Genomic DNA, 16551 nt, shown 5'->3' with positions numbered 1-16551 from the left:
GCCCCGGGCTCAGCCCTGCCACCTGTGCCGGAGCAGCTCCACCCCCGGGAAGCTGCCGCCCCGGGCAGCGTTTGCATTCACCTGCCCCGTGTGCAACGCGCCTGGCGGGGCCGCTTTCGGAGCCAGCCCCAAACCGCAGCCATTCCCGGCCCTCTCCCTGCTGCAGGGCCCGGGGTGCCGGCACCGAGGAGCGGGAATTGCCTCCTCCCGGCCCCGGCAGGGAGATGCCCGAGGGTGGCACGGCAGAGCCCTTCCCGCTCTGCACCGCCGGGCAGGTGAAGCGGACAGCAAGGCAGTGGGAAAGGGGAGGCCAGCCACCCACTCGGCCCTCACTCCGGCAGCCTGGTCAGGACCCCGGCTCCCTGCATATCAAGTTGCATCTGCCAGTCTCCTGACCCTACTGAGAGGTGTAGCTTTTGGGCTGGAAACTCCGGATCTACAGGTTTGAAAGGCGACCAGTCCCCCAGGACAATGAAGGAAAGGGCTGAGAAGGGCATGAAAGCCCCTCCGGGAGGGAGGAAGCAGCGTGGAGCTGATGCTTGTCTCAAGCAAGCTCTGTCCCGCTCTACACTATGCACAGAGGGGCCAAAGCCTGAAAGCCTGCCAAGGGCCTGCGAAGGTGAAGGACACCACAGCTGTGATAGCCAGGGGAGTGGACACCAAAACACCTGCTCATAATACCTCTGGATTAGCCCCTGGAAGAGATCTTAATATCCTGTCTGTTAGCAATGGCCTCTGGCACACATGCACTGTCTAGTGATCCTCTGTAGCGCCAGTCTAATCAAGCTCATGTCAAAACAGCAGGAGTTGCTGGCATATAAGCTTGGACCGGACTTATCCCGGGAAGAGCCCCAACAGCCATCAGTAGCAATCACTGCTGCTGCTGTGATACCCAACCCTGCAGCCCTGGCTGCTGTAGGAAATGCCTGGTGGGAGCCCCGTGGTGCAGCCTAATCGGTGTCGGTCTCACGCACAATTATTGCCACAGCATCTGCCAGGGGACACAACGAATGTCCTCTGACAGAGGCTGGCAGAGCGTTTGGCTTTAGCACTGCCACGCTGTGTCCCTGAAGGACTGTCTAGTAAAAAACAAGCTGGGATGAGACGTAGTAGTGTAACCTCATTTCCAAGTTTTGTTTTTCTTTACAAAACGGGTCCTGTAATGCAATCTCCTCATCAAAGCCCTTCATTTCTACCCAGTAGTGAAAATAAGAGGTTATGAAACTGTTAAGCAATAAACTACGTCAAATTGCAGCACCAGGCCAGTGCTGCACAAAGTGTCCAGCCCAAACACAGCCTGGCAGAGGAATAAAGTGGCGAGGGGAATACTGGGAAGACTTTGTGCTCACACAGAGAAGCCACATATTACATAGGCAATTCATGTGTTACGTCCTGCCTCCTCTTTGCTATTTCCCAAGAAACTCTTTATTCTGCAAGTCAGACCACAAAAGTTCCTTGAAAGGCAAAGCAGTGGTGACAGCAGGGAGAGGCGTAGGCAGGGACAGACTGGTGACACACTTGTGACAAGCATCAAAGCTCTAGCAAGAAGTAGTACACAGACTAAAGCGGGAGTTAGGGAAATCAATCAGACAATTTCCTTACACTGGGGACTTTGGGAGGAGCTTTTACTTGAAGCAATAGCTTGGTATTCATTGAGGGTGGTGAAACCGGTTTAAACAGTCACCACCCTGACTGCCCCCCTTCCCCAGATGAATTTGTTCCCATTATTGCTGCAGGGTGTAAACACACACATTTGAGATGAGATGGAGAAACTGATCTGGCAGAAAACTCCTTCCCTCACCCCTTTTCCCTGGGCTATTTTCCATCTGGATCTGTGCTTCTGATTAGTTCCTCATCCAGCTAAGGAAGCAGTTGTGGCAGCATGAGGCAGGGGATGACGCAGGGCACATATGAGCAGCTGTGGGTAGGGCTGATGGTTGCTTAGGCCAGAATTACCCAGAGAAGGTATCTCTCCCCACCAGGATTTCAGTGCCATACTTCTCAGGTAACAGAGGTCCCACCATTTTAGATTAGATTTCCTTATATTTATTTAAATTCAAATGGTTTGGGGGAGAACTGGGGAATGTATCTTGGCCGGGTGATGGTGGAAGAACAAACTTAATAGAATTCTTGGCATTGTAAGTTCTGGCACATGTGCAGAGTTACAGCCAAGACAGGATATAGTAAAGTTTGCTCAGGTGTTTATTACGACAGCAATCTCCCCACATGTAAAAGTTGTCTTCCTCTTCCTCTTCAATTCAGTCACAAGGGGTAAAAAAGCCACAAAACTGTTATGGGGAAAGTCAGCGGTAGTTGCTGCTGCTGTTGAACTTGGAATGGTTTACATGGCTTTAGCCAGCAGCATTGTTTTGGAGAAAGCCAGGAGCCAAAGCAGGCCTTCACCACAGTTTAGAATGTAGATGAGAACTTATTTCAACCTTAAAATATCTCCTCTGTGCCACCCAACAGGAGAAAGGCTGAAAATACTGTATCTTCTTTGATACTTCAAATGAGTGGGACATGCTCAGGACTGGTGGCTTCTCCATCCCCTTTGGAAGGAGGGAGATTTGAGAGACAACCGGGTGTATCCATCATCCCATTAAATCCCATCACAGATTTACAGCAGTGGGCTATGCCTGTGCAATCAGCAGAGGGATTACATAAAAACAATCAGATGTGCTTTTGAGCAAGACTCCCTATAAACTCTTATTACTGTTTGCTGATCTTTACTGACTATAACAAAATGCCACAGAAAGCACAGGTCAGAACTGTGTGTGAAGCATTAACTGCCACTCACAACAGTATGAGCAACCCTCTCTCAATTTCAAATTATTCCTGCTCTCTTCTGGCCCCATTAGCAACTGATGGGAAAACAGTACCAAAGTCACTAATCCATAAGACAAGATGAATCTATGGTATCTACGTGGACAAGATGCTCTTTTTCAATGAATGTGGAAATCTCTTTTACTACTTTGTTATGCTCAATTCCACAGGGCAAACTGGAATCCAGTTGATGCAAACACTCACAGGAGTTATTTGCACGGAAGCCACCCTGCTTAAGAAACAGAACAGGTGCTGGTGTCAACACAGAAAATATTGGCATTGTGTTCCCCAGCAACTGTATTGGCCACATACAAGAGCTGATTGTTGTATGGTCAATGCCAATCTTTATCTCAGTCCTGAGCTATAAATGAACCAGAAGCACCATAAAGACTGATGGCCATTAAGTAAGCAAACAGTTATTTGTTTTCTTGTCATACCTCACAGCTGTTACAGATTTCTTTATAACTCAGGATCCCAGAACTTATACAAAAAAATACTGGTGTGGGTTGACTGACATGCCTGTTCCTTTGAGTGGATGCATAGATCACTGCTGGAGTCCTATGGCAATGGCAAGGGATTGGCATTTACAAGTTTGCTCACTGCAATGGCCAGCACACACACCAAGGAAAAGAAAGTCACAGTCAGAGAGACTGAGAGTGACTTTGCCAGTTTCACCTATATAAAAAGATCACATTTGACAGGCAGTGGAGAAGCAGAAAGGTACCATGGTGCTGCTGCAGAAAGCTGTCCTACCTTCCCCACTGGTGGAGCATGACAGCAGAGAGTGCAGATGTCTCTGTAGCTCCCCATCTCCATACAGAGAAGCCTCAGTGCAAATAAAAGCAAGCCTGTACCTTGTCACTCAGCCTGCATGCACGTGTCATAGCAAAGATGTCTTCTGAGGGACGAAACATAAGATAAGAACAATCCTGTGTAAGGCCCATGGAGGACTTTGAGCACAGGAAAGTGGCTGGTACGTACACTCTACCTGTTTGCAACAGTGCTGGTAAGATAAGAACAGCATGACAGGTGAGGAAAAAAGCAATAAAAAGATAAGGCTTAGGGACAGGTAAAACTGGAGTCTACATGCTGATTTTTCACAATGAATGAATCAAAATTACTTTGAAATATACATACGAAAAAACTTCAAACACCTTTCAATAGTACAAAAAGAGAAAAAAGCCTGTCTTGTAGGTGAAAAGTTATTTAGTGTGGCAGTCTCACCTTCACTCCTACTGTTGGTCTTGCCAGACTGGTGATTCCTGTAGAGAAACAGGTCTTTAGAAGTAAGTGCACAGTGATAATTTCTTTTAGCCCTGTCTACAGTGTTTCTTGTCTAAATATTTGTAGGAAAAATTCATAAAGTACATGCCTGCTGGGGCTCAGGCTAGGCTGTGGATATTTCTAAGAAGGGATGGCTCAACCTTTCAAGATATGCAATCTATCTCCTCTGACTGCTGTGATGCTTCCTTACTCCAAACAAAGCCTCTGCTCCAGTTTACGCACACAAAAGGCTGACGTGTTTTCTGCCTACAGAGGGGGACCCATCTCTCAAATTGAAACACCTGCCAGAGAGGAGAAGGGATGCTGAGAAAAGGGTCAGCAGGACTTGGATTGTCCTTGCAGCGCTGTGGACCTGTCACTATCCAGCCAGGGCTTTGTGTAGGTCTGATAGGCTTGGAGCTGGGCCAGCTCCCAAAGGGGGACATCTAAGGGCAGTGCTGCTTTGAAAGGGCTGGGAGGTGAGAAGGAGAGAGAGCTTGCCAGGAAACCGAGCAGCCCTTTGAATTCTTCAGTGTTAGAGCCGTGTAATTTTCTAAGGAAAATAACCTGACTCTGTTGATCAAGTAGATGGCACTGTGATATCAAAGCTAATGAGGAAAGACAAGCAAGAGAGCGAGGCTTAGGTAAAAGAACAGGAAGATGATTCTTCATTACTGGTGTGTTTCAATGTAAAATAAGAGGGCATAGAAATTACCAAGATGAAATATTTTCTGTGGAATTCTTTGAGAACCTTATGTCTGGCAATTCACAAATCAAGAGAGGAATGGAACCTAAAAATGGACCATCATGAGCAAATGGAAAGATTTTCCTTCTAGGTCTCTATTTTGAATCATTATAGATTTACAGCTTCACACTAAAATTTTATATTTCCAGACAGTATTTTTATAGCTGAACTGGAGCCTCTTTTTTCTTTTTCTCTATGTTCCTGTTTGTGCTCATTTGTGAAAGAATGAACGAAAGAATGAACCAGAGAGAATACTATTTAGTGATTTTTGTTTTGTGATGGAGGAGTTGCCTTGGAGTAACAAAGATAAGAGTCTTAAAAAAAAATTAAGCTTCAGTTCATACTCACAAACAAGTTTAATGGGAGTTAGGGTAGGCTGAAAATCCTTGGTTCACAGAGCTTAAAATTAACTCAGTACAGATGCCTAGGAGGGAAGAAATGGACATATCTGACAAAACCAGAGTCAGTCGTGGTGTCCTGGCCTCTTGATAGGCAAATCACTTTCTAGGCAGAGGTCCAGAGAAGTGTGGCAAGCAAACCTAACACACTTCTCAGGGGAGCCTAACAAAAAGCATGGTTAAAAAGAAACAAACAGCTTAGACAAAACAACTCAGACAAACAATTTATTCGGGGAAAAAAAGAGTGTAAACTTAAAATCTTCCTAACACTAATGAGTACTATGACTAAATCCAAATTTTGCATAAATACAGAAGATCAGTCTCTTTAAACCAGTTGGGTTACAAAAGTGACTTCATTGCTGCAAAACAAGGGTTCACAGTCTGACCCAAAGTATTTAGTGTCTTTGGGATAGGAGCCTCTGTTCTTATTCACATTGAGATGGAAAGTAGTGTAACCTGATAAACCTAATTCTACTTACTGAAATACACAATGATTCCTTTCAGTTAGATGATGCAGTCTTTCACTGCCATCAGGCATCCATCAGTGAGCAATATACAAATCCATATGTGACTTGGCTGCTTGTAGACATCCTCTTTAGACATCCTCTGCCAAATCCAGCTGTGCCAAAGAAAGGGGTCACCCACTCCAATGATTTGTCATCCTTCTCCTGCTGAGGACTCAGTGCAAAGATCTGCAGGAGTTGTTCATGGCCCTGAACTTGCTTTGGCTGAAAAGCAGCCTGAATAACTTAGCCCAAAGTCCCTAAACTGCCTCAGCTAGCCTTGCCTGGCTTGATCTGCCCTAGGGAGCACTGGTTCCAGCTGACCCACTGGCAGGTGGGGCAGTGAGCACTGGTTCCAGCTGACCCACTGGAGGTGGGGCAGTGAGCACTGGTTCCAGCTGACCCACTGGCAGGTGGGGCAGTGAGCACTGGTTCCAGCTGATCCATTGGCAGGTGGGGCAGTGAGCACTGGTTCCAGCTGACCCACTGGCAGGTGGGGCAGTGAGCACTGGTTCCAGCTGACCCACTGGCAGGTGGGGGACATGGTGCTGGCTGAATGGGAGAGCACTGGCCAGCAGGCCCAGGGAGTGACCTGTTCCACCGAGGTGGCTGGGCAGGCAGGGAGGAATCCTGGCTGTAACTTCTGCATACAGGCAGCAGCAAAACAGAAGGCTGGCAGGAATTGATTCCTTCAGATTAACGGTCTTATAAGCCATGGAGATAGAACTTATATTACAGCAAAATTTAATGATAATGATGTGATCACCAGCCAAGAGCAAATGCACTGAAATAGCACGTAGTCATACTAATGCAATTCTTCAAAGCTTTATTAGGTGAAAAGATGAAAATTATTTTCCTTCAGGAGGATGGGTTTCCTTAAATTAAAATATAGATAATATTTTCTGCATTTAATTTGCACAGCATTTTAATGGGCAAAACATTAATTTTAAAATATTTATGTGTGTATATACAAATTTATCTAAAATCCATGTAAATGTACACTGCAGACTACAAACTTTTAAAATAAGGACGTCCTTCAGGCTTAGATGGTTATATTGCTGCTGAGTTTTTGCTATCCTCCAGTGGCATTTTGCTGGAATGAGATTCACCCCTGTGCAGAGGGCAAGCATAAAACGTAAGCACCATGTAAGTTCTACTTAAGTCTTAAGGACCTGGCTCTAATTCCATTGAAATAAATAGAAATATTTTGATTGTTTTTCAGCAGGAGCTGTTACAAGGTCGATGAACGGGATCAGTCCTATAAATGATTTTTGCTGGCCCAATTGGAATGATATGCAAGGAGCTAGATGTAAAACACTTTGGAATGAATGTGAAAAAATCCCTAGGCAGTAAAAGACTTGGTAATTCTGAAGAATTTGCTTAAGGTAAACACTGGAACCAAAACATTGATTTGAAGGATGGTAGGTAAACTTATTCTAACCAGGGAGCTGGTTTTACCCAAATATGACTTGAGGAGTATTGGTGTATTTCAGCTGTATTCTGTGAAATATAATGCACAATACTGAAAAATACAATCAAACCTATTTAAAGGATATATATTTCTGCAGTACTAGGATAATTATGGATACCTTAGAGTACTAAAGCATCACTCTCCTCTGGTAGCATTAGCAGGGTGTCAGTGTGGTTTTCTGCTGTATCATCTACCCTTGCTAGGTAACATGATGGCATTTATTTATGCATCTAAACAGTGCCTGCACAGAAACTCGTTTATATTTAATAAATTCTAAGTGCTTCACAGCTGATTTCCCATTACAGATGAGAGAGTTTTAGGTAAGACCATGTTCACAACACAAGGCAAAGGAGAACTCTGTGCTCAGAGTTTGTGCATCTTACCACGACTCCTGGACACTGCAGTGTGTTTCATTTTTCAGCTTGTAGAGGAGAATAAATATGAATTGGACTCCTACTAGAATAACCTTACACCCATCTGTCAGCCTTGCAAGTGTAAAAAAATCCTGTGTGTGTTCCCTGTAAGTGATTTGTAAAGGCTCTGACTTTATATAAATGCAGTTCAGATTCCTCAGAACCAAGCAGAGGAGGAATTCTAGGCCTGTGGCATGCGTTTCCTTTTAACCATGCCCATTTCAGCAGCAGGCCAACTCAAAGAAAGCACATAATGGATTTTATTATAATAGAGAAAAAAGTTATATAGGTTTTTCCTTTTTTTAATTACGCCACATGAAAAACAGATTGTTTGCCCTCTAGACAAACTTAAAAGACTTAGAACTACAGAGAGCTGCTGGTATCTGAGGAGAGCCTAGAAGAAAGACGGAGAGGGACTTCTTACAGGAGTATGATGGGACAAGGGGGAATGGCTTCAGACTGAAAGAGAGTATGTCTAGGATTAGATATAACAAATTCTTTACTGTGAGGGAGACACTGGAACAGGTTGCCCAGAGAGGTTGTGGATGCCCCATCCCTGGAAATGTTCATTGCCAGGTTGGATGGAGCTCTGAGCAACCTGGTCTGGTGAAAGGTGTCCCTGTCCATGGCAGAGAGGAACTACAGGAGATTTAAGGACCCTTCCCCACAGATCTATGATTCTGTGAAGAATTTCACCCCTACATGTTCAGTTCAGGGGATTACCCCTGAAAACTTTGCATTTGGTGAACTCAGATGCCAACTCCTCTGATGAAATATGAAGTACTATTTTGTAGCTTCTGCAAAAGTGGGGAATGGCCCTGCAAAATTGCCTCTCTGCTCTTCTGGAGATGCCTATCGTCACAAATGCAGCAAGCAGTGCAACATATCAGAGGAGACTATAGCTTTTTTCTCCCGCCAGAGCCTTCTTGTAATGGGAAATCTACACACTAGAATACAGCTCCATCAAGGACCCAGAGCACCGACACATTTCAGAGGTGTGCATGGGGAAACAGTAGTGAGGCCATCATGAAAATCGGCTCTAGTGTAAGTTCAGTGGGACTTCCTGTGTGTCAGTTTCTGCTCGCTCCCTTGTGTCCCAGTGCTTGGCATCACGGAGAAGAGCCTGGCTCCATGCTCTCGGCATCCCCCTTTGTGGCAGCGCTGGTGGCCTGCGAGCACCCAGCCTGGGCACACCCGGGCTACCACCTGCGCCAGCTTGCCTGCCTCCCGCTGCGGTCACCTACTGCCTCAAGGAGGGGCTGCCTTTCCTCACTATTAATTTCGACCCGATGGAGCCCTCCCTGAGGCTGTGCAGCGCCAGCCTCCCTCTTTCCCCGCGGCGCTGCCCTGGGCCCGGCCGGCGCCGCAGCAGGCGGGGCAGGGCCGGCGCGGCGGCGGCCGCAGGAAGGGGAGGGAAGGCGGCGCGCGGCCGCCGCCATCATGCGAGCGCCGCCGGGGCTGTCGCGGCTGCTGCTGGCGGCGCGGGGGTGGGGGCGCCTGGGCGCCATGTCCCGCTACAGCACGGAACAGCGGGGCCGGCCCAACTCGCCCGACTACCGCCTCTACTTTAGTAAGTAGCAGTCCCCGGACTCCATAAACGCTTTCCTTCCCTGGCCGGCGGGGCGCACGGAGGTGGCGGCGGCGGCTCCTCCCGCCGCGGGCTGGCTGAGATATCACCCCCGAGCCTTCCCACCGCTGCAGGGGGAGAGCAGTGGTTTTGTAGAGAGGGCAGATCTTGTAGACTCCCCGGCTTTTGGAGGGGATGCTGGGCCTGCTCAGCCCCGGGCCGGCCGTGCCATTGCCGAGCCCCGGAGGGCGCCGGGGGTGAAGCGGTGCCGTGATGCCGTGTAGCGGCAGCCGGGCCGCGGGGCCTGCGGCACCCCAGGACAGCCGTGAGAGGCTCTGGGGTGTGGCAGCCCAGCCTGTCCCCGGTGAGCAGGGCAGCCCTCCCTCCCACCAGACACGTCACCGAGGCGGGAGGCTGGCATCCAAATCGTGGGGCTCCAGCCCCGAGCGGGGCCGGCAAGCGGCAGTGCGAGGGCACGGGCAGGGCTCCAGGAGGCGTCTCAAGACCCAGCGAGAGCTGAGGATGTGCCTTGCTCAGTATTACGCATTTTCGTAACAGTGTTGTCTTGTTTGTGTGCCAGTCGTATCGCAGTGGGTTTGTACGTTTCTGGTCCATTGACCTACAGTCTACTCTGACGTCTGCTGGTGTGGGAGAAGCGGAGGCAGCGTGTGCCCGCTTGGCAGCGCTGCCAGAGCTCCCTTGTGCTCATTCGTGGGGCTGCCAGTGCAGGAGATCGTCTAGAGAAAGTCACTTTATTTGGTGGGAATAAACAGTTTACCACTGAATTTTGTTTTATAAACAAAATTTAATAAACAGCTTACCACTAAATTTTGATTTTGGGAGGAACATCTAGGAGGTTTCCAGGAATCCCATATCAGCTCCATTTACTCTTCTTTGCTGAAGTGGTCAAAAGTCCAGAGCTGAGTGAAGTGCCTTGTCTGCTTTTTCCTTTGCTATGAACAGGGGTGCTAGCAGAGGAGAAATTTCTTGGGATTTGAGTTAGTGTTTGCACTCTTTTGATGTGATACGTGGACTTGAAAAACTTAAACATACACTCCAGTGAAATTAGTTTCTTTCTAGAGTGGGGGCAAGGCTGAGGTGCAGATTGGGCCCCCAGTAAGTTAAGATCAATTTCTGCTGGTTTCAAGGTGTGTTTCATATCGAGGGCTTAGAGCAATTATCCCATCCCTCACTTAGTTTTGATCAGAATTTGGCCTATTATGTTGGGGGGTTGTGATCATGAAACTCTGTTTATTAGAAATACAGTGCAATCACAGAGGCAACATTGCTAGAAACCCAGATGAATTCACTTACCACTGATGGAAATGAGGTTCCTTTGTTTTTTGGTTTTTTTTTAATTTGTTAATGGCTGTGTATGGCCAGGGAGTAGAAAAGAATGAAAGAATCTTCTCATCCTTGTATAGCTTGTATTGCCAGGTAGAAGAGAAGCATAGTGTTGAATTCTAAAGCAATAACTTTGATTCTAATAATTCCTTGTCAAAACACTCAAATTCTTTGCCCTCCATGTTGGTACATGCTTGAACTTGAACTTCAGAAAAAGTTTAACCAATGCACAATCATAGCATATATACATTTCTGTATTGTGTGGTGTTTAGCAACACAAACATCTTATGCCGTATCTTTAGGTTTGCAATGCTACTTCGTTTTTGTCTTTCAGAGAATGCAGATGGTAAATATATTTCCCCATTCCATGACATTCCCTTGTTTGCTGGACCTAAAGAGGTATGTTTTTAAGCCTTGAAACATGGTTAATTTCACAATGCTAATAGTTTTGTTGGTGTTCTTTAGATAAAAGTGTAGGTTTTAAAAGCTTTTTTTTTGGTAATCAACAGAGAAATGTATAATGCCAGAAAGGGCCACTCTAAGACTGATGCCTTATGTAATGCAGGCACAATGACTACATCAAATTTTCTCAGCTAAGTTTAGTAACTTGCAGTGAAACATAATGATTGCTGTTTATACAAGCCTAGGTGTCTCTTTAAATGTCTAAGTGATTGAGGGCAGGAGAACCCTCACTGTATCTTGTGATAATTCTCTGTGTTTAGGTTTGTGCTTGAATTCATTTTCTGCTGTTACTCTTTTTGAATTAGCAGTTTTCTACACCTGCCATTAGAAGTGTACATTTCTTTGTCGTGGATGTACAGCACACACTTGCATAACTTATGGTGTATGTCTGTAATTCCCAGAAGGAGCATTAGGATTGGAAGGCAGCAGCAATGCCCACGGGAGAAGGGGCAATCCCACCTTTGGAGGCTCGCCGTGCGCGAGGTGCAGCTGAGCACTGTCACGTCTTGTTAGCCGCCCTCCCTGGGGTTTCATTACAGCAATAATGAAACGGCTGTTTAGTCTGTCACTGATGGGAGAGCTGCCAGTCTTTGGTTTAGGCTGAGGCTTGCTTGTCACAGGGTGCTTGTGACACAAACAGGCTGGGGGAGTTTTAGTCGTTTTCTTGTTTTGTTGCTGAATCTCTATGGGTGATATGAGTGGTGCAAAAGGTCAGTAGTTTGAATATGTTCAGATGGAGACTCTTGAACTGATGAACCAATCTCTTAAATTATTAAATCTGAGAGACTGGAAATCTGAATGAAGCCTTTTTGATCAGCAGACCCCAGTGCTTGTCAGTGGGAGAGGCAGGCCATTCAGAGTATCATTATTAAGATGCCATGTTCAGTCTGTGCTGTTGCTAGAAAAGCAATGGGCATTTTCATCACCTGTTCCCAGAGGCCTTGCTGTCCCTGCACCTAGAGTTAAAAGTTTGTGGGAGTAGCTTATAGCCTTGATTTTGCCAGTAGGTTAAATTAGAGTACAGCAATGTCTGATCAGTGTGGAGGGACATTCATTTTGGTGGGTTGGTGGGGAAATAGCACTCTACCCAAAATAGGGCCTGAAGGGTGAGCAAGAAGGGAAGTCATGGTTAAGGTCTCTCTTAATTTTGCCTTGTTTGCAGGAGAATGACTTAAGGATGTATGCTGGAGTCTTTCCATCCCCTTGTCTAAAATTTATGGACTTTATGATGGATAAATCCAGCCCTTTTTTTTTTGTACTCATTTTGTTTATTTTGGATTGGTTTTTGTCTTCTTCAGCTGTACAGAAGGATGACTGTTTTTAATCAGTTGAGTACAGGCCTAAATTGCTGCTTAAATTTCTTGGTAGCTGGGAGAAAGTACACGTGTCCTTGTACATTTTTTATCTTCCTTTGTTAATGTCTCAAAGGTTAGAATTTCACAATGAAACAGAACTGAGTACTTACTTTTAAAAGTTATAATTTAGGCCTTTGTGCTCACAAAGGGTTGTTTCAATTGCATTGCAAAGTACTGTTGCTTTCTAGTATTCTTTATATACTTCTTTACTTCACTCTTTCCCTATAGGATAAAGAAATTCCAGCAAAGAGGTCAAAGACTACTGGATCTGAGGTACTGCTAAGTTTTTTTTCTTGTTGTTTTTTTTTCAACTATTTCCTCTATTTCCTTTCCAACATCACTTTTCTGCAAAGTGAACTTGCTGTCACTGAATATAGTTGACGTATCTTCAAATGCAAGTCTTTTAGGAGAAGACTTAAAGAGATTTAATATTCTCCTCTTTGAATGGGCCAGAAATGTCAGAATTCCTTTATTGATCAAGATGTTCTCAAAGGCAAACACTTACGCCAGTCTTTCAAAGGTTTGTTATGACTTTTGCAGTGTAGATGTGTTATCTTTTTTGCTATTATGTTCGGAAATATTTGCAGTAAAACCTCCCTTAATGAAATATTCATTATTCTCTGACTGTGGATAATCTTTGCTTTATATACAGAACTTCAAAAATCTTGTATGTTAGGGCAGAAATTATACTGAGGATCTGCTTTTTAGAACTGAGGTTACGTTGTTTTCTGTACTTAGCTGGGAAGCCCAAAGGGAGAAAAACCACATCTGCTAATGGTTCAGCATTATCCAGCACTGAAGTTAAGACTGATAGAAGCCTAAAAAACATGGAAGATCTGCTCAGGCTTTTATTTTGAAACAAGATTTGTTTATTCAAATGTCTTTTCCAAAATATAACAATTTTTGCTGTGCTTTGCCTGGCATAGACTCATCTAAAACTTAGTGAAAGAATGTGATAGAAAAAAAATGAGCCAAACTATGTTTTAAGGCCAATATATGTGGGTGGGCGGGTGTGTGTTCCAATCCTTATCTTCTCCTATCTGTTTGGCCAGTCATATTGCAAAACTGTAGCTACCCATCTGATGTGAAAGAACAGCCCTAACTGTCTGGGTTCTCATAGCTTTGCAGCCAGTGTGTGGTGCACAGGTTCTTGTGCTGTACAGCAGTCCCCACACGGTCCTGCACTATGTGTTTCCTCTCCCTTTGCTCTGTGATTCATTCAAGCTACAGTGCCTAAGTAAGGCTTTTTAGATTTCCTGTAGCTTGATGCCCATTTAGGTACTGTTTAGTAGATGTAGAATCATGCCTCAAAGAGGAGCTATTCAGGAGAAAGAGTATGTGCCAGTAGACTTTTATCAAAAATCATTGTCTTGCAACATCAGTTCTTATTTACAGCTCCTGCTGGCAAGTCAAGTATTCTGTGTCTTAGCTGCTTATAAATACTGACTGGTGCAAAGACATTACATGCAGAATCTGAAATTGTTCAAAACTGCATTTGTCTGTGCTGTGAGGAGCATGGTAGCTTGTTGAAAACCGTGTTTCTAGTAGCCTGTGGAAAGAGGGGTAGAATGCCAGTGAGGCTGAGCAGCTCTTGTTTCCTTGGGCAGTGTAGCCTCCAGAGCTGCTTCACATAATTCCTGCTGGAGTCGTCTCTGGACTGTGGTTTAATAGAACTACAGAAAATGAAAATGAGCAAAGGCAAATGTAGAGTTCAATCCTAGCAGGCTTTTGATACAATTAGGCAAACAGATGTGCAGGCTGTAAGCTTCCCAAACATGCTTAAATGGTGAAATGTGAGAGCACCTTTTTCATCGTGATCTTAGGGATTTGGGGAGGAGAGAGAAAACAGGAGGCTCTTTGTGCTCTGGAAAGCAGTTTCTTCTTACAGTGGGCTCTTCAGCAGCTCTCTTCACCTTGCCTGATGAGAGATGCATCCTTGTGTGCTTGTATGCAGGGAAAGCATAGCTTAATTAGGGAATAAAATGAGGAATTTAATGTAATATACTGATTTCAGAAGACCTTTGAAGCCCTGGGCTCCTTGTTCTTGTCTAGGAATGCAAAGGCTGCTGCTGATACCTCTTACTCAGTTGATCCTTCACTGAATTTGACCAGAATTCGAAAGTGATAGTTCTTGTCCTGGAAATGCATCTTTGAAACTTACGCTTTTAGGGTGGCAGTTACTTGTTACTCCAGACAAAAGCCCTCTTAAAGAGTTAAATTAAATGAAGTTTGTTAAATCATGCTGAACTGGTGTTTATCAGATGGCAGTCTAGCTATGGAAAACAAAGATAGTTTTGGAAGAGTCTCTTTAGTCAGTCTAATCTACTTTTAATTGTCCTTGATATTCCTGATGTCAGAAAAGGTCTCAAAGTTAGAAGAGTTTCAGCTTTCAACGTTTGTAGGATAGAGAGCACACATCTTACAAGTCTGTGTCAGCTGTTTTGCAGCTTCAGTTTGTAGTTTCTAAGGGAAACACTTTCGAGTTTCTGTATTAACTGTTTTCACTAGTTCAACCACTTCTTGTAACATTTTAGACCTTCCCAAATCTCAGTTAAATTTAGCTTTGCAGATGCTGCTGACAACTGACCTTTTTGCTTTTGCAGGTGGTTTTTGGCTGTTTGATGACAAGAAAGAAGTTATTTTGAGGTAGAAACTATGCTGAAAGAAGTAATATTCAGCTCCAGTCTTAAAATTACTAGCAGCTTGCTATTAATTTCAGGGGTCTGAACCCCTGCATTGCCTTAAGCACTTGGAATCCACTCCTGCCCAAGTAAATCTCTGTGACAGGTTTCAAAAGTTTCACATTTCTGTCTGGAAAAGTGGATGTTTCCACTAGGTTTACAGTCAAAACTGTCAGAGTCTGGCTGTTGAATATGGTCTTCCTTGTGTGGCAGGAAGAAGGCTTGAAGAGGTCATCATTTTCTTTTCAAGGCCAGCATGACATGTTGTTCCCTGCTGTAGTTGAAAGCGTTTGTATTCTACTTGTCATTGTATATCTTTGGAGAAGTATTCACATGTGATGTCTTTCAGAGGACCCAGGTGTTCTTGAAACACGTTTCCTATGCTGGCTCTGGTGAGGAGTCTGTCCAAACATGTAGAGATTATAGTCCTCTAACTGGGAGACATTCACAAGAGCATTTGAAAAAAAAAATAGAAAGGAAACCAAGACAGCTTTTGTTTTGTTGTATCCTGTGGATTACACATTGCTGGGATACCCTTGTGGACTTGCGCTGAGATGCTTCTGTGAGCCAAAAACTTGTGATAAATTAACTAGTCAGGTGGGATTTCAGGGCTCATCAGGGTGGTAGGCAGTCTGCATAGGTGATCTGACCTTGTGCTTCCAGCAGTGTTCAAAACTGGTGTCAGCGATGTCATTTGGTAAAGTTGGTATGCTTCATAGGAAAGGAGAAGCTGTTGTCATTTTCTTTGCAGAACAGGTGCACACTTTGTGCTGACTTTGTATTCTGCCTTAGCTACAGTCTCTGTGACTGTCCTTGGTGTTGTTAGACAGTTTTTCAGTATTGTGACCTGGGCTACAGTGTGTCCATTATGTGGTCAGGGATTTGTGTCCCAAATTTTAGGTGATCAGTGAATCTTTCACCCTGATGCTTGAACTTGCACAGACTTTTGCCATGGATGTGTCCATTAGATGCAGCCTCGCTTTGTGTTCCTACAGATGAACAAATGCTGAGAGTGGAAGTAATCTTCACTCATCAGTCCAGTTGAAATCCACCCAGAGTATTGCTGATTTACTAAGAAAGTTACATCAATTATTTGATCCAACTTAGCTTCAAATGAATGATTCCCTAAACTTGACAAAGCCTGTGGTTCATATTTATCATGGCATAGTTTTGCAGGTGAATGTGACCCATAACTGGTTTATCAGAGAAGGTGCCTGACACCAGTGAGATTCCTGTGTGTAAAACCTACTGTACCTCCATGGTGTTTGTGATTCCCTTTCCAGTAGAACAGGAGGGAAGGACACTGTCAAGAGACTGCAGGCACTCTGTGTTTATGCTGGACATTGCATTCCTCTTTTGCTATGTGGCATGTTAATTTATATCGGAGACGTTCCACTTTCTCTTCAGTGTCCAGATGCTTCTGGCATCTGGTTTGTTGTTTTAATTGGCAAATATCTTATAGCAAGTGTTTCATTGGGAATGCTTATAACATGGCTATTTATTTGATGAGGAAGTCCCACTCCAGT

General features: G+C 44.7%; 1 protein-coding gene across 1 annotated transcript in view; it reads left to right on the top strand.

The window, feature by feature from the left end:
- Positions 1–9045: 9045 nt before the first annotated feature.
- Positions 9046–16551, top strand: part of PPA2 (inorganic pyrophosphatase 2) — a 34709-nt gene continuing 27203 nt past the window's right edge. Inside the window, exons 1-3 of the mRNA XM_063156441.1 lie at positions 9046–9186; positions 10862–10926; positions 12573–12617. Of these exons, the coding sequence (XP_063012511.1) occupies positions 9057–9186; positions 10862–10926; positions 12573–12617 (240 nt within the window). The 5' untranslated portion in view covers positions 9046–9056. The remainder of the gene's footprint in view (positions 9187–10861; positions 10927–12572; positions 12618–16551) is intronic.

The sequence above is a fragment of the Melospiza melodia genome, chromosome 5, assembly GCF_035770615.1.
Source record: "Melospiza melodia melodia isolate bMelMel2 chromosome 5, bMelMel2.pri, whole genome shotgun sequence".
NCBI lineage: Eukaryota > Metazoa > Chordata > Aves > Passeriformes > Passerellidae > Melospiza > Melospiza melodia.
Note: the sequence above shows the minus strand (reverse complement) of the source record. Positions and strands in the feature narration are given on the sequence as shown.